Genomic DNA, 22269 nt, shown 5'->3' with positions numbered 1-22269 from the left:
AATTCTAGGTTCATTTTCTCTGCTAACTTGCCTATTTGACACACCATGTGTCACTTTTTTGAGTTAGTGTCAGTATACGTGTTAGGTTTACTGTTTGAAGGATGGATTATGGGATTCATTCATTAAAAAATTAAACCATATTTTTGACAATTATAACTGATTAATCTTTATTTCCTTACTCCTATCTGTGAAAGCGGACATAACTTCTGTTGTAGTTGTTATTTCTAGTCCCTATGATTGTAATTACATGACCTGTGTACAGTGTTATGTATCCTTGTCAGCCATTTTCTTCAGTATTTAAGATTGTCCAAATATTAATCTGTTTTGTACTTATTTCTTCATAATAATGTTTAAAGATAAATTTATTTGGTGATTCATCATTACACCACTTTAAAGTTAGGTGTATGGAAAGAAAAGGTTTCCCAAAGTTTTTTAAAAAAAAGTGGTGCCATGCAGTAGCGATTGAGTAACCTTTTTTGTGGCAAACGAGAACTATATCTTATTATATTTTGTACACATATATTCATCCCACTGTGCTCTTGAGTTAAAGGCCAGGACAAATTTAGGGCTGTTGATTGAAACAAGGGACAAAGATTCTTGCAGTATATTTATCAGTTTTAAGTCCATATTATTTAGTGGTTTTAATAGTAAGAGTGACTTCCCATCCTGAGGGAGCAACATACATATCGCTTTTAAAATGGAAGATGGAATGAATTAGGTGAATCAGTTATTAAAAAAATAAAATGGAATGATTTGACCAATTTTCTCTTTAATTACTTCAATATTTTGCAGTATTTGTAGACCCTTGCTGAATGAAAAATATGCAAATTTCAGTTCATACTGAAGTATTTACTTAGTTGAGGAACAAACTTTTTGGCAGTCATTAAGTACTGCATGGGAAGGCTTCATTTTTGTGCTTCAAATTATGAAGCTAGGTATCATTATTCAGTGAGTTTAATTTTTCAAGGTCCTAAGGTTGATCCACCACTAATTTCAGATAACCAGATTCTGTTGTAAAGTTTCCAACCTTATTTTTGGATTTTGTTTCAAGTTTCCTGTAAATGGTAACTTTTTATGTTTATGGTGGTGTTATCAAAGCAGAAAGAGATGCATTCTTGACCTTGCTTGTTTAAATTAGGTGCTCCTGGCTCAGGGCATGCCATGGATGGTCCTCTAGTTTTCTTCCTAGAACTATGCCATGTCTTTTAGTCGTCACTCTAGTAATTAGTAGCTGAGCATATTTTTTTCCACATAGTATCAAAGGTATTTCTTCCTAGCCAGGGGAGATTATTTTATTTTTCTGTTGCATTTCATTTTGCTTCTAGAATTTTCCTAGCCAGTGATTTTATATTATTGCCCACGCATTTTCTTCAGTTACTGAGGCCATTTCATACTTTAATGGAAAATGTTTAAAGTTATTCTTTCTTTTAATTTCCCTCAATAGAATAGCTTTCTAAATCGTTGAAAATAAGATCCATCAATTATGGCTCGTGGCTCATCATTAATGTATTTATTGTTGGAGGATTACATGAGTTAAATGCTGGTTTGCAAAGAAATTGTATACCAAATATCCCTTTGAAAAAGTTCATCATGTTAGCATTGCATCTCTGGCAGATAGTGTTGCAAAATGTGATGTAATGGGAAGCTACTTAATACTGCAAGGGATATGCCATCACCAGAACTTAACATTTTGGAAGCGCCAAGGTCCTTGAAACATTTATTTATGATCTGCTATTAAAAATATAGGGGTATGCATTGTATCTCTGATAAGAATAGCGTTAATATTCACTTGAAAGCTTCGCGTGCTATCTGCTATCAGGGTGTAGTGCTATTGAAAAATCTAGCTACTCTTGTGGAGAGCAAAAATAGGTAGTTCATGCCCTCAATTACCGTCAGTTTGTTTTATTGGAGTGAATTTATGCAATACCACATTTATTATCATCCAATTTCGTACAGTATTGATTTTGTTCAATATCTCTTCAGACTTTCATTTCTTTCCGCGTGGTAGCAAGCTTTGACAGAGTTGGAAGCATAGTTCGCAGAAACCTTAATGAAGTATATGTATCAAACACCTTGTAATGGATTCACAAGGGACTTCTAATGCATGAAAAATTGTTTTATTTACTTTATTTTTTCCACTAATAGTACCCTTGATCCTTGATGTTGTGAAATGTATGATACCTTGTTCTCTCATGCATTTTGTCACTGCTAAAGTTTTTCACTTCTCAATCAACTGAGAAAAATTGCTATTACAGTAGAACTTGTTCAGTACGTTTCTGAAGGGACCACAAAAAATTAACATGCTTACGAGGAAAGTAAATAATAGCTGTTGGGGTAATTGCAATCTGGGAAAGGTCGTCATAATTATAATTACTATCCGTAGTTCTCGTAAGATTTCCTTCCTGAACTCTTTTCACATTTAAAATCAAGAAAATGAGCACTACAGTGAAAAAAATACCAGGTGAATAAAAATCACATTGCTTGATAGATTTCCGTAAGACAATTACATTTCTATATATATTTATTAATTTATAGAAAGAGGACAAGTGAAGCTAAGTCATTTCTTCTTTCTCACAGTGTGCTCGGAGAATATAACGACAACCCTGAGTGTGTCAATTGGTTGTCTTTAAACATCATAAAAATTGGGCAAAATATTATTGACCTTAAATTATGGCAACAGCTGTACACATTCGCTTCTGGAATGAAACCATATCGATTTATAACTCACGAGATTATTATATTACAACATCATTACATGAAGATTTTTATATTATACAGTTGAAATTTACTTTTAAAAATTTGTCTAATGTCATCAGCTTTCAATTTCTCGTGCCGAGATCAAGTACCTATTTTTACGCTAAGCTTCGTGTGGAGATTTAGAGCATCGTCTGCTCCCTCCTCAGTAGTCAAGTAATGACACACGTACTCCATAGCCTCGACTGCTTTAGGTAAAGTGGGAATTGGATAGGACTCATGTCCTTCCTCAGTATCATCTTCATCACTTCCATCTTCATTTTCTTTCAACTCCTGTTCGTGAATTATATCAATTGACATGGTTTGGCAAACAGTGAGATCATCATCACACTCGCAATACTCGTTGAAATTCACTTCTCCAGCAAGGATTTCGGTCCACTTCCTGGAGAATTTCAATCTTTTCTAAAGTTGTAATCTGCTTCACTATTCGTTTACTCTCCATTTCTGTTGTAATTTAACTGCCCTCGCTATGATAACTCGTGCAATAGCAACAACTGCCCACTCACAAAATTTGTGCAGAGTGTGGCACTCCAAAGGCAACAGAAGGTGAGGAGCTTGGGATGAGGGAAAATGGGGCTTCTCATTGGCTGCAGTTTTGAATAGTCAGACATACCCGAAAAATGGCCGCATTTTATTATTCATCACATGAAAAGAATTGAGAAATGCATTTGGATAAATCACGGTCGTAGAAAGAGAGATGTGCAATGAATGATAATAATAAATTGAGTCATGAATTTGGGGGTTTAGAACCCTTAAGCAGATACTAGAGAACAAATGCGGGTTGCATCACGGCTAGCAATTGAGCGTACCAACCAGGAAAGCGCAAATTTTTCAAACATACTAACCAAATACCTTTTACCTGTATTTTGTTCAGATGGTACCGGGCTGAGAGAAATTGCCGTACTTAGGAGGAAAACAAACTAAGGAGGAACGTACTAACCAAGTTCCACTGTATATACTAATTGCTTCAAATGTCAGGAATTATAACTGTCAACTGTAAAGATAGAAAAATAGAGAAGCACCTTATTATTTCCTGGCCTAACTGAGATCAGACTCCAGAAGCTGAGGGAATAGAAATAAATTTTCTATTCACTATTACAGAACTGCAAACATGTATTAGATGTGGTGTGAAGATATGTAATCATAAATATCTAGTGAAAGGTTTTCTAGTTAAAAATTACTTATAATTGCTGGTGTCATCATAAGTTAACCCTGCAGTATTAAATGAGTTCGTGATTAATTGACTTATATTACTTACCACTCTGAAATAATTTTTATAGTACATGTATAATTTATTGAATTACATTTTATTTTAGCCATTATATTTGAGGAGGGAACACAAGAAGTTATTTTAATGCTTCTCATTAAGTCACTGTTTTGTGCATTGCTCTTAATATATATCTTACTTTTTAGAAAATGCCTTCATTTCCTTTTAAGAAACCACTATTAATGTGGACAAATAAAATATTTCTGCTTAATATTTCCATTATTCTCATTGGGCTGTCATAAAAATGAGATTGACAAGTTCAGTATTGTCCAATATTACCCATCACTTATGTTGCCGAAGGTATATGCTGTTACTGAATATGAATCTCTTATGTACACATCAGGGTTTTATGCAATACATTTGTTAAATATCTGGATAGAGAAAAAATTTAAAGAAAAATATAGAAATTGTTCTTTAAATCAAAATGCAAACCTTCTTGGAGATTTCAATGGTTTGCACTAATGAGTTGTCTTATTTTTAATCGAAGAGCGCAGACTTTGTGAGACTGAATGTTTATACGTATTTACCCTCTCATTCTTTCTAAGAGATGGGTAAAACTTTTGCTGCAATAAATGAGCAGTTTTTTATTCGGTGATGACCAAAAACTCCTTCCTCTTAATGTGATAGCTTTAGTACACATATTCATTTTTATTTTCTCTGGAAAGATACGGTTAAAGTAATTTTTTATAGTAGTTACTTATATTTAAACTGTTCATTTCTTTTGTGTTACACCTTGCTCTCCTCCTTTCTTCGGAATCATAAAAAACATTTCTACTTAAAAACTGTCTTCTGTGCTTAAGAATTATGAAACTTATTTCTCGTATGAAGGAATCATTGTTACACTTGTGCAAAGTAAACATGTGGAGGGCCATAATCTGTGTCAAATAGGGTGATCCATAAGTCCTACAACCATGGTTATTCCTTTTGAAAAACTGATCTTGAATTGAGAGAATTCTTTAAAGAAGATGTGGAATTCTTGTTTCCTTCTCTTGATCATTTCATCTTTAAAACCACATTGCTATCGTACTGTGCGATCCTTGTGAGCCATTCAAAAGGTTATTTTGATGAGCTGAATAACATGGAGATGTAAGTAACGTGTTCTTTCATTGAATTGAAGAATGGGATAGAAGTTTTATATGTATCACTAAATGGCTCCATAGTCACTTAACAGGCTGGAAAAAAATATTTTGCAAGTTAAAATTCATTGTTTTCATTAGCTGTTACTAAGATAGTACAAAATACATAAGATAATTCAGGCAAGGTAATGTAGTTAACCAAAATTTTGTAAAATTATTCTCTTCTTGGGTCAAATTTCCAAGCATAAATTAGGGGGCAAGTAGGCTTGTTTTCTTTGTGGCAAATTACCCATATTCATATATTACATATATGCACTCCCTGTATAAATTGCGATTTTGAATCCGAGCATAAGAAAATTGTATTTTGATGTTTAGGCACTGTGGGCTGCCAATGACAATTTAAAGATTACCCAAATTAGTACTGTTGGGTAACATGTGGTTGTTTGAATTTTGGATTCCTCTTCATTTGAACACCTCATTAAATATGCATGATGATATATTTATGTGTTTTGTCATTTAGTGGACTACAGTGGAAGATTGATAACCCGGAATTCTTGGGACCAAATGCATTCCAGATTAACGATTTTTCCAGTGAATAGATCTCTTACCTGGATGTAGTCAACATCGTAATATGGAAAACACATTTTTTTCTGCAACGTGCCTTGGTGTCAGTGAAAATGATGCATTATTGAATGAAGGGTCAAATTATGGGAAACACCCAATCATATGGATAAAATTTATGATAAAAGACGTGATGATAAATGTTTCAAAACGTTTGAAATTGTTTTTGTTCGTAAATTGCGAAGGCAGATAAGTCGTGTAAGTAAACTTGATGGGACCACCAGCAAATGAAAGGAAAATGGCACCACATTTTTACAATCAAACTAGAACATCAATATTTCGTCACTCAATATTTTTCAATGTCCACCTGTCCCATATTTCATGTGATTAGCATAGGTGCTAACAAAAACTTATCTTTTATTACCAAATTCTCAGATCACAGATAATCCCAACTTGAATACATCATTGTAAATAAGAACCATTTGTGAATTTTAAACCTTTAACAATATGTTAGTAGTCGCAGCTAAGCTATCTTATAACTGAGGAGAATATGAGTATTTTGAAAAACTATTTGGCATAAACTTCATACACAAATCTTCGACTAGTCCGCATGACACATACAGAGGGAGGCCCTTCAGGCAATGAGCTTTGCTGTGGTTGCCCTCCTAATGACTAACTTGAGAGCATAATGCAAGGTTACCTTTCACTCATCCCGTGCAACTGTTTATCTCAACCCCAGGTTTTAAACACAGGCCATTAGGAAAGGGTGTATATGTTTTGAGAGCTGGAACTTGCGAAAAGGGATTGAGATATCCATTGTAAAAACTACTGCCAGGCCCCCATGCTTAAAGCAACTGGCTATTTCACTCATGGATTTAAAGAAAAGATAAACTTCTAATTGGAAAAGAGTGCTTTTACCTAGGAAAACGGCATTTTAAGAAACGTTTTAAACTAAGTGTTGATTCTTACTGCTGCGTAATGAGTGCGTGTAGATAAAAAGACGTCAGTAGAATTCTTCTTCATAACGGTTGGAACTAAAAGAATGAAAAAGTAGACAATTACCGTGTATGTCTGAATATAGTCCCCCCTTTTTCCAAAAATGCCTGTGGCAAAAGTAAAGGGGGGGACTATATTCAAAAGCATTTTTTTAACTTTTCCCGAAACTGAAGTCTCAAAATTAGAGGGGGGGACTATATTCGGAGAAATACGGTATGTTTCAAGGAAGGAAAAAGAAAATTATTCAATGCCATGCATTTTTTGTAAAACTTCAGATCTCTTTGGATAGATTTTAAGTAATTTTGGGTGTGCTTAATGTAAACTTCAATCCACTTCCATTCCTCTCTTAATTAAGTCTGGAAGGTTTGAGGAGTAGACATATTAACTTGATGCCATGAATTCTGTTGTGAGAAATCACCACATCTAGGTATCCCTAGTCCTGTCATGAAATATTTTGAAGAAGAAAACGGCAAATTAGTTCACTAGCTATTGCTGGATTAAAGTGAAGAGAGCCAGGTTCTGAGGTGGCAATTAATCCACTTAGAAAGCTGTATTTTCGGCAATGCTAAATAATAGAAATTTTGAAAAACTCTGGAAAACCTTCTGTGGTTGAGATCATTCCGTTTTTTTACATTTCTGCATTATCGATCTTCTACTGTGTGTCCTCACATGTACATACATTCATTGGTGTTAAGATATGAAAGGAGTGTGAAATGGTGCAAGTTGTGTGAACATGAATATGCTGTTTATGATGTGGTTTGATATTTTTAGGTTTATTTAGTCTTGAAGATGGTTTTTGCATTTCCTGTCAAGTAACATAGGTGTAAGGTAATTCATGTAATTCAAATGTTGGGTGAGTATGGTGACTGGCATCAGCTGTTTTTTTTTTTTTTTTCGTTATTATGGTGCCAAATGTTTAATATATCTCATATGGTTCTTGTCATGGAGTATGCTAACTTCTGTGTTGCATTTGATTTTGTGGAGGATATTTCATGTTTGCCATCCATACTTCTGTACTTAGTGCATCATTCATATTTTTAAAGATATATTGAAAGAGTACTTAGCAAATTTTTTATCTAAAATATCATTGATATGAAATTATTATATGTACTTCTGAGTATATTTCAGCCATCAAGGAATATTCAAATTGAAATTGAATCCGTAAGAATTATCATCTTGAATATAATATATGTATGTGACTCATAAGCTCAAGGAAAAACTATGAATTTAGTGAATGACATATCAATCACTCCAAAAGATTTGCTGCTAATTTTTTAAACATTATTTTCGTTTTATTTAGCCGCATGTATTCATTCGTGAAAAGATGCTAAAGAGGTTTTCTAAATTTTTCAAGTGTGCCCCAGTCATTGTACACCTTTAAAAGAAATATCCTACACAAGTCTGATGCATTTTATTTTACCATGGAAAAGGCACTTTGTGATCAGTACTGGAATACACCATTCACTGTCTTTACATGCACACACCTTGTGGTGATGGAAAAAAAACATTAAAGCAGGCTGTCATTTATCTACTCTCAAGGGATTTGGTTCACAAGCCATGTCAGATTTTGTTCACTTATTAAAGTGGTTGCAATTTTGTGAGGGATGGTAATTTTAGAGGAAATGTCATGCATTAAGCTATTAAGCTTAAGTTTCAGACTTTCTTAGGAAAAATAATCACGATAGTTGGAATAAGTGTGTAATGAAATATGAATGTGAAAAAAGTTGGCTCTCAAATGAAAATCTGTTAAATTGGAATTTTTCTGTTTTTTGAAGATTAAAACAGACCATAAATTTGTGGCTAATGTGGCAATGGCTTTATCTTTCTGAAGAGAAATAAGTAATGTTAGTAAAATTGGACATGGCAATATTTCCGCTGGGTTTTATTTTGACAAAACGCATTTTGTTGCTAGAAACAATATTATTAAGTGCTAACAACAAACTGTGTCGTGTCAAAATTAAACCCAGTGGAAATAGGTATTGCAATTTTACTTATATTAAGAACTTCCCTCACATTGTGCCTGTCATCATACTAGAAATAGGTTTCGAGGCAAATCAAATGCATTGTCAATGCACAGTTCAGGGTGAAATACCCAATGCCTTGCTGAAGTCATGAAATAAAAAGTCTTAGGCATTATTTTGGGGAAAGGAAAGATTCAATATTTAGTCCTTCAAATATTTTTGGTTGCTGCAAATGTGGTCATAAACATGTAACTTTTTCTTGATTGATTGAGTGTAGGCGAAGAGACTGCACCAAGTGCATCCTTATGAGATCAGGAGCAGGATTACCAATTGTCGCCCTTTAAAACTTAGGAATCTTCCTCAGATCCAGTGGCATTTTCAAATAATTGATTCAAAAAGCAGTGATGAAGAAATTCATTCATATCATTGCCAATCGTAAATCATATGCCTTATCAGATTTTGGGTGTTTTATTTTTTGAGAAATCCTTCTCAATGAATCTACCTTTTGATTAGCTTATGGAAAAGCAAGTGCTTCCTCTCTTTTAGATAAGTTAATAAAACCCTTAATTTTCTTATGCTCTAGCATGTGTATGAGTAACTGTTGATGTAGCTTGGTGTTAGGCTGGTTTTCTTTTTGTATTAATACACTATTTTATTCTAAGGCTTCTTGAATTGGTGGTTAATTTGGCAATTTTTTTTGCTAAAAGTCTTAAGAACTATCTTTATTCCCTCTCTATAAGTGGTAAAACATTCACAGGAGAACTATTGCGTTTTGTTCAAGCATAGATTATTCTAATTGAATAAAGAAAATTATTGTTATTGGGTGATGGTTGCAAGTATCTTAATGTTAATTATTTCTGTTTAAATTTAAAGTTGTTAAGGATTCCAAGTATGTATTGTCAAATTATTTGGAAATTCCTGGAAACCATATAGGCACCAGTAATGTAGATTTGTTGTAAGGTTTGCTTTCTGTTTTGTTTTGCTTAAAGCACTGCCCCATGTTTTACCGAAAAGCATTTTTATAACCTGTAGGGAGAGTGAGATACAATTCCCACAGCTGCTGGAAATTTTTTTATGAAATAGGTATTGAATGATATTGTTTTACGGATAAAAATGAAAGTTGGAGCTCGTTGGCGATAAATTCATTACTATGAATTTTGTTATTGGTGTATGGCGAAGATTTTGATGGCCTTCTTCTAGAAAGTGATAGAAAAGAAACTGTGCATGATCAGATTATCTGTGTCATTTGGTGTTTTTTTTTAACCTCATTTTTGCATGTTTCAAGAAATAGCCTCTTAAGCTATTTTATTTTTTAAAGCTCTGTCTGTGCTTGTCAAGTTTATTCATCTGTTTTGGTATCATTTTTTACTACCTCTGAAGTAGGGTTGCAAGGTGTTAGGCTAATAGCAGATGTGACATTTGAGAAAGCTACCTTATACAGTGCAACCTCGATATAACGACACCCCATGGTGCACTAATAAACACTCGCTATAGCGAATTGTCGCTTTACCGGAGGTGGAGCAAATAATAGCCAATATACCTGTTGCGAACAGATATACAAGAACAGGAGTGGTGCGGCGACAGATAAACATCTATCCAATAAACGTAAGCATAAATCCAGACGAAAGGCGATGTTTTTTTGCATCACTTAATTTCCTTACTCAAATAACGACTAACAATTCAAACAATTTATAAGCGCCGCACTGGATAAAAATCATGCAAAGCATTGTTTCGTCAATCATTATATTGATCGAACGACAGTTTACCACATAAATTTGAGACTGAGCACTCCATTAACTTCATTTCTAACAGATCGCTAGCAGTTACAGAGGTTAAGGAGTCTTGATGAAAGTCTTCCGGCGGTGAGTCTTGAAGACTTGCTTAATTATTTACTGTTAATATTTTTATTATATCTCATTGTTGTTCTACATTAGTATTCATATTGCATTGATAAAAGGCAATTTCATATGATACATATATTTTCACAAAGCAATATTTTGGTTTAATGTTTTCTCATATATTGTCATCATATATCTAAAAGTTGATCGAAATAACTGGCAACCCCACTCCAAAACAGTGTGCGAATTTTAATTTGTGGCATTTATGTTTGTGGATTTATAGCGATAGTATGTTTTATCTCAATTTTTGTTGTATATAGGTAATATGTTCACTAATCCTTTGAAGGTATTAATGAAGCAATAGAAGCCAGTTTCTTTTCATAAATACTATCTTTTTTCATATTATAAGGTTTAAAAGTAGCCTTATTAATGTACAGACCAAACAATAATATTATGTATTGAGCATTTATATGCCTCCTCATGAAAGCTAATTACAAGATACAATGAGTGGTGACACAAATTTAAAATAATATTGTTGCTATAAGTGCTGATACAATATTTTAAGTTGGTTTAACTAGAGTTTTTCTAAAGAGTTGAAAAAGAAAAATTATGTTATACAATATCTTCAAATTGGAATGCATCCTATCTTTTCTTCTTTTGCTAGTTAATCATTTTGTACTTCTTCCCATTATTCACACATTCAGCATTTTTCCCTTTATTAGAGGAGCAAACAGTTGCTTAGTCTTTCCTTATCCTTTCCTATGGTGTCCTATTCTTTCATTACATGGAAATTGTTTCTTTCCATTTCCGTTTCATTCAGTCCACCATATTTATTCTTCTCCAAAACTGCATCTTGAATGCCTTAATCCATTTTACTTCTTCAAGAATCCACATGTCCATCCTGTACACTAATCCTTGTGCCTTGTTATAGTAATGGTTTCTTGCCCTTTTTTTGAGAATTAAACTTTTACTTTCACATTATTGTATGATATCTTTATCACTACTTGTTCTTTTATGGAAGACTACCCAGGTTGCAACATTAATTAACTTCAATGTAATACATTTGTTCAATAATTTTCATTTTGCTTTTCGAATAAATGATGTGAAATTTCTATTTTTAGAATATAAAATTAAAATATGCCTCAGTTGTGATCATTTTATGTACTGGTTAGCATAGGTTCAAATGGAACACAGCAACACACACCACACCATATTCACCTGTCACCGTTCCCAATTTGAATTTTCGTGGTTTATGGCGTATTTAGGAGTTTTCATTGCTATCTGTATCTCTTCCCCTCATAGCTCATTTCCTTTAAGCTATGTATTTCTAATTTTTCTTCTACTTAAATGTTTTGAAACATTCTTCACCCCTTCCTGAATAATTTTCCAAGTCTAGTGTGATTGTATTCATCCTGTCCATTAATTAAGAAACAGTTTCTGGTGACTACCTATAAGTTTCCCATAATGTCATTGCATGGCTTACATGTTGTTGCAACTGAATCATATGACTACACTGTAACTAAGTGATTATCAGATAAACAGTTTCAGCTTAAGTTATTCATATGCTTTTTTTTATTAGATTCTTTCTATATATGTATTTGAGCACCATGGGATCTCGTTTTATCGAGGTTGCACTGTACTTGGTTATTGTATGAGTACATACTCAGTATGTGATGTGTTTGTTTGCAACCTCATGCTATAAAATTAAATTATTGTAACCATGTAGATTTCTTATAGAATTGCTCACTGTGATTTCATACCATAATCGCTTATGAATGAGTGCTATTTCCCAATATAACATAGCCAGTAGGTTGTTTTGTTTTTTGAACTCCTGAATGGTCTTTCTGTCATAAATACTTCATAGTCACAGACTTCCTGTGGAAGACGAAGGTCGCATTGAAATCCATCATGCAATTTACCTATCCAATTGAAGACCCTTTCCTTCCTTCTGAAAGCCCATTGAAGTTCAGCTGGGAGTTCTAATTCTAAAAAGGATTTTTCAATAAGAATCTCTTGCTGGTTATTAACTCTTCATAGCTGTTGGTGTTTGCTTAGCTTTGTAAACTTGACTGTGCATTGTGTGTGACTTATTAAATTTGTTTGGATGTGTATCTAATACATATTAAGGCTTTATCTTTTCTTTGTTGTTGTTGCTTGTGAGCTTTTTCATTCATTTGACTTGGATGGTTTAGCATGCATTAAAATTTTTGCCATCCTAAATTCTAACAGTGATGCTTTTGAAATTTTGTATGGCTCGTTTTCTGTAGGTAAATAAATAACCAGTAAAATTTAATTGTCATAAACTTCTTTATTAATTAACGTCTTTCGTGATGTTGTTATTCAGAACCATTATTTTTCTGTGATCAATGTTTAAATATGTGATAGCATTATTTGCTATTCATATTTATACACTTTACTGTAGCTGCCTTGTCTATGTTATTGGATTGCATGTGTAAAGCATGCATTTGAGTTTTAGTTTTTTTATGGATTTGTGCTTAGTTGTTAATATGTAAGAATTTGGAGTAATGCATATATTCCATAATGAATTGAGGATTTTTATGCATTTGATAGGATTTCTACCAACCTATTCTCTACTAGTCCGAATGGAGATCTTTCACGCCCACGTACTTGCAAGAGATATATTTTATGTCCAATAACCAAAGTCTATTGCAATTTTTCTTCTTTTAATTCCTTCTGTGATCAGTTGCAGAAGATGATCTGTTCACTCGAGTGTACTTTTATGGATATTCAAATTAAATTTTCAATCTCCAGAAATGTCAGGATTTAAGTTCTGTTTCTATGTTATGGATATGGAACTTAGCAGAGGATGAGCCGCATAGAATGCAAAATGGTGATGCAGCCTTCTGCCAATCTGTTTGGATGACTTTAGTTTTGACCACTTTTTTGTGGTCTTACCATTGAGTTTAATCCGTTAAAAGGTGAACAATTAAATATCGAGAGGCCTAAGTTAGTGGTATTGTTTCTAAGTTGAGAAGAAAAAACCTCTTTGCCAGTATCTACCCTTGCATTAAGAATAAGGTACTTGGAATTAGCAGTAGTAACTATGTTATAATAGGTACTCTTGTAATGAAATATTGGGTATAAAATTCTTAAGGAACTTAACATTTGCTGAAGTAACTTTTGGGGTAATAGATAATCTAATGTTAATTAACTAGCTTCTGAGCTATCCACCTTAGCTTGCAGTAGGCATTTTATAGTTAGATATTATCAATTGCTCTGAAATTAACCAACTCATTTTCAGAGGTAAAATATTACTGCAATTAAAATATCTTCTAATTGAGTCTATTCATATCAGTTTCTTTCATGAAGGCTGCTTTAAAAAAAACTTAAAATAGAAAACATATCCCTTAATATTTTCAATTGAACTTCTATTGTTGAAATTATTTCAGTAACTATAATGATTATTTTTTTGTTCACTTCACTTTTGCTCATTTTTAAAAATCAGGGCTTAAAACAAAGAAGTAGACTTCTTGACTGTTATTCAGCCTTAGAAGCTTTAAAGAAAAAACTGAAAGAATGATTCTACAATCTGATATTCATTGTAGCCATCCACATTCACTCTATTTGGATAGCAGCCAGAGATGGCATACATATCATGACAAAGGCTGATAAAGCGATTAAACTTTGGCACTATAATTTTCAAAACCGTTTGAGTTATCATCCTCTTCAGTCTGCTGCCAGCTGCCGTGCTACCCAACTAATTAATTCCTTTTATTAATATTGGTAGTCCTTGTTGCAGAAACTAGAAAGATACCTCCTTAAGGTTAACCTTGTTCAAGAGGACTCTACATCCATGCCAGGAACGAGCAAAGACGCTAAAGCTGGCCCTAGCAATGTCAACTTTGCTGAGGCTGCTCTTGTTGTGCAGGGTTCAACAAGAATATACGGGAAGAAAGTGGACTTGTTGTTCAATGCTGCAGTTCAGTTATTTAAACTGTTAAGGTAAGTGAGAAGCTTTTTTTGTTTCATTCACTATCACCTTTTGGCATTGGCAAAAATAAAGTATCATTTGCAGTAATCTGGTTTAGTGTTGCTGTTTTCATTTTGTTTTATATTTTGAGATTTTATGCCTATAAATGGGGTCTCTAAAGGGGTTCTTATGAATGTGGTTGAGGAAGAGAGGTGACATATTTTAAACTCATTTTAAGTGTGCAGGGTATAACCTTCTAAGCTTTTTTAAGACTCTTCATATATATCTAAACTTTTCAGTCTGTAATGAAATTGTTAATCTAAATGCAAGAAATTGTTTGGAATCATTTGCTTATGTAATCTGGATTTATGCATTTGTCATGGATGCTCTGAATTTAAGGCAACAAGACTAAAAGACCTACCCTAGTGCTTAGAACTAGACCTAGCACCTATGCTCAGTGCCTCAGTGTGTGTTCAGTGGAGAGTCCTATATAGTTTACTTATGGATTAATTTCAATTCTAACCCTGGTTTCCCCTATTTACAAACATTTTGTGCATCATTTGTGGTTGCTTTTATGTATATTTTTTAGCAGTTAGAATTACTCATTAAGGTTTTTTATGTAGTGTGTGATTTATGTTCACTCTGTATACTCAACCTGTTACCTTACTTAAAACTCAGTCTAAATATTATTTATGTCCAAGGGTATGTTGGTTGTTCAATGTTTTTGATTATGTTGCAACTATTTTTAGGCTAAGTATGTGAAATAGTGTTAGATTTTTTTTAACATTGCCAACTTCCTTCTGGAAACAGCATTACAAGCAATAAGTTTTTTTATGACTCAATACCATTGAGTGTTTTTTCTTGCTGGTTCGTTTAAAGATCAGTTAGCCTGATTTTAAAACCATGTAATTTGGCCTTTTTTTTGATATCGTGACTGTGAAACTTTAGTAGTGTGATCTTTGTTATGCTTCAATTGTTAATAATTTTACTCATTACTATTGAAATTTTGTTTTACGTGGTCATGCATATAGTGTTATATGTGTTAAGATTTTTAGTTAACTGTACTTGATCATATCTTATCATAGCTATTAATAGAAAAATATGCAATTATATAAATCAGTCTGGAAAATTTCTGGAAAAGTTGGAGAATTTAAGTTTGGCATTTGTAGTAGTTACCCTGTGTCTTCATAAGCTACCCTCATAAACAATTTATACACTATCTGAATTTTTTTGCAGCACCCCTTTTGAGGAGCGGGAGGAGGAGGGGGAAGATGAAGAAGCAGGGCCTGCAGATACTCCGAGGGCTACAAAGAGCAGCAAAAAACTACGCCTCGGGATCGAGAACAGGGATTTAGCGGAAGATATTGCTTTAGTTGACTCTATGAAAGAAGGTAGGTATACTCATGAGGTCTTATGGAATCAGATTGCTATATTCTGTCTTTGTCTTCAAATGGGGAACCAACGTCAGCAAGATTTTTTTACATCGTGATTCTACAATTAAGTTCGTATGGGTGAATCGAAGCATGGGCTTTGAAACAAGGTATTCTTGGGAATGAGAATTCTTGAATGGTGCTGTGATCAAATTGCCATAGATGCTATTTTATTCCATATTCCATTCCACTTGCTGGATGCATCATCTCCTTAGTGTATTTGTGGTTGACATTTGAAGAAAGTTTGGATAACCAAAAATGTGTAATAGAGGATTTTAACTGAGAGAAGAGTGTGCATCTTGTATCTTTCTCCAGATTTCTTGGCTAAGAATTATTCCCGTTATTCTGATAGGATTAAGTTTACGGTGAAATCTTCCCAAAAATTTGAATGGACAATACAGTAGACTCATTGTTATGAAGTTTATGGGACCAAAAACCTAGTGGATCATGATAACAAAATTCCTTAGAACATTTATTTCAGGAATCATAGCAAAAAAAATCATGCCTTGCCAAAATTTCTCGTCTCTTCAACCAGACCACACCTTAGGGTGCCTTCACAGTTTGGCGTTGTGTTGATGCCGTGGCTAGGGAGCCAATCAGAGAGTCTTTGAGAATTGATGACGTCATGTCATCAGCTCGCTGCGTTTTCCCAGAAAAATCTGATCAGGTCGGATTTTCTCTGCATGAAGGCGGAAGTACGCCGGCGATTTCGAATTGTTTGTTAATGGGAAGCTGCAAGATTAGCTCTAATGGGAGTGACAAATGCTATTGATTTCATTATATACTATTATTTTGAACTGTAAAACATAGGTATTTTGTATCTCTCCTAAACATTAGACAAATGTTAACCCTAAATTGGATTACAATCACTGAGGAGCATAGATTAGCATAATACATGCCCGTCAATGGTATCACAAGCAAAATACAGTGTTAGAGATCCTTGTTTGATGACTACAGTTGTTTAAATTCCAATTTATAATATAATAATTGTGCCCTCATGATCTGCTCAGTTGAAGCTATTTAGATAACGTGACTAGGACAATCTGTTTGAACAACAGTTATTATAAATTAATATCCCAGATAACATTCCACGTCACTCATGTTCACTGAGTGTATGTAATTTGTTATTTTTCGCATATTCTGAGTCAGGAAATAAATTTTAAAGGTCATAATAATGCATAGGCAAGGGCTATCACCACATACAGTGGAACCTCGTTAAAGCGAGTACGGGCTGTTGCGAGACCCCCACCATTACGAGAGGTGGTCGATGCACTGTCAATTGACCCTATAATAAGCATGTAAAATTTCATTTTTACGAGGCCCTTTTAGTGTTGGCACTTGCCATAGCGAGAGTTTCCCCGGAGAGATCGCCGGAAAATCTTCACCAAGAGTCCCTTATCTCTGTAATTTCTTGCAAAATGTTAGAAATGAAGTTAACATGGAGTGCTCAGTCTCAAATTCATGTAGTAACCTGTTGTTCGATAAAGAAGTAGTTTATTTTGGTGAAAATATTGATATATATGATAGATAAAGTCTTCCAAGGCAGGAACGTTACACAAACTTTCACCGTTTTCGACTGCAGAAACAAATGCAATACGTTATTTCACTTAACTGCCGCTTAACGTACAGGAACAATAAACATACACCAATGGAAACATTTGAGGCATTAAGCAACCGCGATACAGTTTTATAAGTCAATTTTTGAATTTTCAGTGGAAAATACCAAAATAATAGAATGATTACGTGAATGCACTAATTAAGTGCATAGAAAAATGGCATCATCGGATGTGCATTGGCATAATGATTGACAAAACAATGCTTTGCATGATTTTTATTCAGTGCAGGTCTTATAAATTGTTTGAATAGTTAGTCGTTGTTTGAGTAAGGATATTTAGTGATGCCCATCGCCTTTCGTCTGGACTTATGCTTACGTTTATGGGATATAATTTATCTGCCGCCGCACCACTCCAGTTCCTGTATAACTGTTCGCAACAGGTATATTGGCTATTATTTGCTCCACCTCCGGTAAAGCGACAATTCGCTATTGTGAGTGTTTATTGGAGCACCGTGGGATCTTGTTTTATCGAGGTTGCACTGATTATGATTATCGACTTTATGGTCGCCATATTAACTTCCAATGCTATTTATAGTTAAGAAGAATATTTTAAGAAATGACATTGTGTAAAAATGCACAAAACAGCATATTTATTGGGCGTTTGGCTTGAAATCATAAGATGATATGCTCAAGGACCGATTTATAGGAGCCAATGCTTTTTGCCTTTCATTTTTTTTCACAATGCAGAGCTGTGAAGGGCAAAATTTGCTGGCGGGGCAGGATCTCTCGTGGTGTCGACGCAACACAGAGCTGTGAAGTCACCCTTACTGATGCCACTGAATGTTGGGCCTTACTGCTTCATAGATGGCTACATGTATTTTCATTGGCAGCTACTAGAGAGGTTGAGAGAGAACCCTGGTAGTTTCTACAATATTAAGCAAATGTTTCTTGCCATCTACGGAGAAAAAAACAAAGTTTGGATATGCCTCGGGGTAATAACTGGCTGAGATACAATGGAGAATATCAATGAGTGGTGCAAACTGTGGCAACAAAGCAACCCTCTAGTCGACTCACCCTTAAAAACATATTTCTACTATATCAATGGCGGCTTCCAGGTTTTCGAACGCAAATTATCATAATCCTATCATGGTATATTACAGTAAGGCAGCTGAGTTTTTTTTATCTGCAATGAAACCGTCATCACCGCAGAATCACAGTTCTCGGACAAGTGACGTCACGGTCATTGTAAACGATACTGGTGCATTTCAGCAGCACTGTATTACACCAAAGTTTCCTTGGCGATTTCTGTGGTATCACATGAAAATATGAATAAAATAAAGTCATAGTGTTAATGAGTGGAAGCGGTTAATGTAACAATAATATAATAATGATAATGCTTTTTACTCCGTAGTTATTACAAATAAAGACATGCACAAAACGTTAGGAGCTCTAGGTAACCTGAAGGGTTAATTAAATACATTATTCTAATTATCAAATTTGATTGAACTAAGTACATATTTCTTCAATATTTGGATAAGTAAACAGTCATTTTTTAGAAAAATATGAGAATTTACCGCCCTTTTGTACTTAAATGGTAATAAGTTGTACACTTTTGGACCAATTCCTATAAACTTTTTCGGAATATTGACAATTTTGGCCCCAGTAAGGGTGTCAACACCCTATGAAAATACCACTATGCCCAGCCTTATTGACCCCAGAACTTTTGTTCCACTTCTCAGAGAAAAGAGTTGAAGTACGTGTACGCATGCAATGACTATGATAAACATATTACCAGAAATTAGCCTAATTGATGGTCTATTGGAATATGCTGACATTCCTGTGAGTAGCAATTGTTGGTATCTTAACAAAAGCAATGAAAGTAAATGGAAATGGCTTATTTTTTTTACAGAGTTGAAGAATGGTTATGGAGCAAGTAAAAATCTTATTACATATCACCATCAGCCCTGGCAAAATGTTGCCTTTTTTTGCTCCTCAAGCATTAGCACGAAGTGCCTGGGTGATTTTGTTTGCATTTCAAAAGACCAATAGTCCCAATGAGACCAATTTAGAAGCTAAATGAAGATTTGCTCTCTGTGCAACTGAGCGATGCTTTTACCTGTGGAATAATACAAATTGTGCCCAAGAATGTTATCTAGTATAAACATAGATATTATCAAAAAGAAAACTGTAAGAAAAGAGAGGAATGATTTCTTCTTGGGTGTATTAGAAGCAAAATGATGCATTTGAAGGGTTTGAAAACATGGTAATTATCCTCAGAGTTAATACAATTGCTATTGATTTACCGAAGAGAATATTATTTTGTAATCAAATGTAAAATGAAGGAATATTTTTCATAGAACTCCTACCAGTTATTTAAGAATTTCCATTATAATCTCATCGCAAGATATGCATTAAAAATTGATTTTGTTTCAGGTGTTTGGTATTATTATTTTTGACTGTTAGTCATTTTAAGTTCTCTTTTTCATGGCAGGAGGGAGGATTGAGCAGAAGAAAAACTCTCGTCCCAGATTTTCAGAGTTGATTAGAAATATTTCAAGCATGCCACCTCGAGGTTCTGTTAGATTTTTACCTCCTAATATTCCCCGCCTTGTCCGCAAGACTAAGACACTTGGAACGAATGAGAAAGAGGTTGAGAAAATAAACTGCAGAAGAGTTCCACAGTATGGACAAGGGATGGAATCAAGAGGCTTTATTGATGAGTACCGGTAAGTGTCAACAGTAACTTCTGAATCATTTGCATTCTTGTCGGTAGTATTACCTTATTTCTCCGAATATAGTCCCGTCCCCCCCCCCCCCCCAAATATTGAGGCTTAAGTTTTGGGAAAAATATAAAAAATGTGTTTGAATATAGTTCCCCCTTTACTTTTACCACGGGCATTTTTGGAAAAAAGGGGGGGACTATATTCAGATAAATACAGTAATATTGTATGGTATTTTAATTTGTATCATGATTTTGATTTTGGAGGGTCTTGTATTCATACCTCTAAGGCTACAGATTTGTTTTTACTATGAAGTACTGAGAATGAAGCTGAAGCTCTATTTATGTAATGTTCAGTAGAATGTGAGTTGAGTAGTTTCTTACTCTTTGCACTTTATTTGTGCCCATACACAATGAAACTGATGTATGACATGCTATCCCAATAAACAATGTTGGCAAACTTCTCTTGATTTCAATATGGAACATTAACCCTGATGACAATGGCAGAGGTTTCCAAGGAATAGACAGTGATACATGTGAATAACCATCCCTTTTCATGAGCATTTGTCCGTGGTAAAATTAATTGCAGAAATACATACTGGAAGACTTCCTCTTTCATATTTTTAAGTCAATGGAGTTATAATCTTTGATTGCCTTCGGAAAGGTCGCTTTTTTTGTAAATATGATATTTTTTCTTATTGATATAATTTTGTTTTTCAGGCTTAATGAAGTCTTAAGAAAGTCTGACTACATGCTTGTTGAGCATTTTGTCCCCGAGGCAGAGATCATCAAGTGTATTGTCGAGAGCCTCACCCCGAGTAAGACGTTACATCCCAGTCAGTGTGACTCGGGCATTGATTCGTGCCCTTCCTCTGTGTACAACCCTGGCGAAGGTGGTGACAGTATCATTTGGGAAGGAAGCTCGATCGGTGTTTGTGGGGAAACGGATGTGTTGAGTTGTAACGATGATGGATTCCTTTCGGAAGGTGTGCATGAGGAGGCTCTGAGTGAAATTGAGGAGGAGTGTGAGAGTGAGCTCAGGAAAGAGTGTGCGACAGTGTCGTCCCAAAAGGACAGTGATCCGAAAGTGGTGGAACCCCCAGTGTGCGATACAGAAGGGGAAAGTGACCTGGGCGTCAGTGAAATGGAACGCAGCGGAACCGAGTCTAGTGGTGTATTTTCAGAGCAAGGTGCATTAGATGAATCCCAGGGAGAGAGTGCAATAGAAGAAGAAAGCTTGTCACAATCAAAGGAAATTAATGGTAATCGGGTGGAGGAGGAATCTGTAGGGCATACAGAGACAAATGAAGAAGTAGCCTCTGCTGAAATCAATGAAGAAGGAGCCTCAGAAGAAATCAATCGAGAAGCATGTGGTGAAAAACTAATTGAGAATGAACGTGGTGAAGACATTACAGAGAAAGATTGTGGTAAGTACAGTAGAACCTCACTTATGAAACTTTCAGCGGAAAACCAAAAAAAGTTTCATAAGTGAGGAAGTTTCATATGTGAGGTTTTTCGGTATTCAGCATGAAATCCTTTCCTATAGAAGCCGGTTTGTTTCCAGGATGCAATTACTCATTTGGAGGCAAGAAATTGAAGCCTAATGATCTTATTTTCACACAAGCAACACCACAGATGATGTGTTACTTTAAGAGAAATATAATTTTACATTCCTGAACAACATTATCCGCGGTTGAACATCTAGCATTTCTGGTACTGATCTGCAAGGCTATCATACTGGAGAGATTTCGGAATGATGACACTAAATGTTCACAGAGAAGCCAATTTTTGAAAAAAGTTGACTCATAAAAAGCATTTTCAGGAAATTCATTTTACCACCTATAGGCAAACCCAAGATTGTAGATTAAAGAAATGAAATACCTAAGGAAAGTCATTCAAATTAACCCCATAACTAGGGAGCAAAATTTCACTAATGCATCACGAAGGCTTCACACCCTATGGACCAGGGTTCATGTCATGGCCGAGGCAGAAAGTTTTCAGAGATGGCTGTATCCCTGCTTGAAAGTAGTGTGGACAGAACTTCCAGTGCAACACTCTGTCCGGCAGATGGAACGTTAAGCCCTGGTTAAGCCTGTTGTTACAACCTGGCTAATTCCAACACAGGGTTTCTTTACTTCCTCCCTTACCTCATGGCGAAAATGACCCCAGCTGTAGGTTTCC

The 22269-nt window shown here is 34.7% G+C and overlaps 1 protein-coding gene across 1 annotated transcript in view; it reads left to right on the top strand.

Moving 5' to 3' along the window:
- LOC124170549 overlaps nt 1-22269 on the top strand; it is a 48884-nt gene that overhangs the window by 11457 nt on the left and 15158 nt on the right. Inside the window, exons 3-6 of the mRNA XM_046549348.1 lie at nt 14202-14416; nt 15621-15775; nt 19861-20095; nt 20809-21515. Of these exons, the coding sequence (XP_046405304.1) occupies nt 14202-14416; nt 15621-15775; nt 19861-20095; nt 20809-21515 (1312 nt within the window). The remainder of the gene's footprint in view (nt 1-14201; nt 14417-15620; nt 15776-19860; nt 20096-20808; nt 21516-22269) is intronic.

The sequence above is a fragment of the Ischnura elegans genome, chromosome 1 (assembly GCF_921293095.1).
Source record: "Ischnura elegans chromosome 1, ioIscEleg1.1, whole genome shotgun sequence".
NCBI lineage: Eukaryota > Metazoa > Arthropoda > Insecta > Odonata > Coenagrionidae > Ischnura > Ischnura elegans.
Note: the sequence above shows the minus strand (reverse complement) of the source record. Positions and strands in the feature narration are given on the sequence as shown.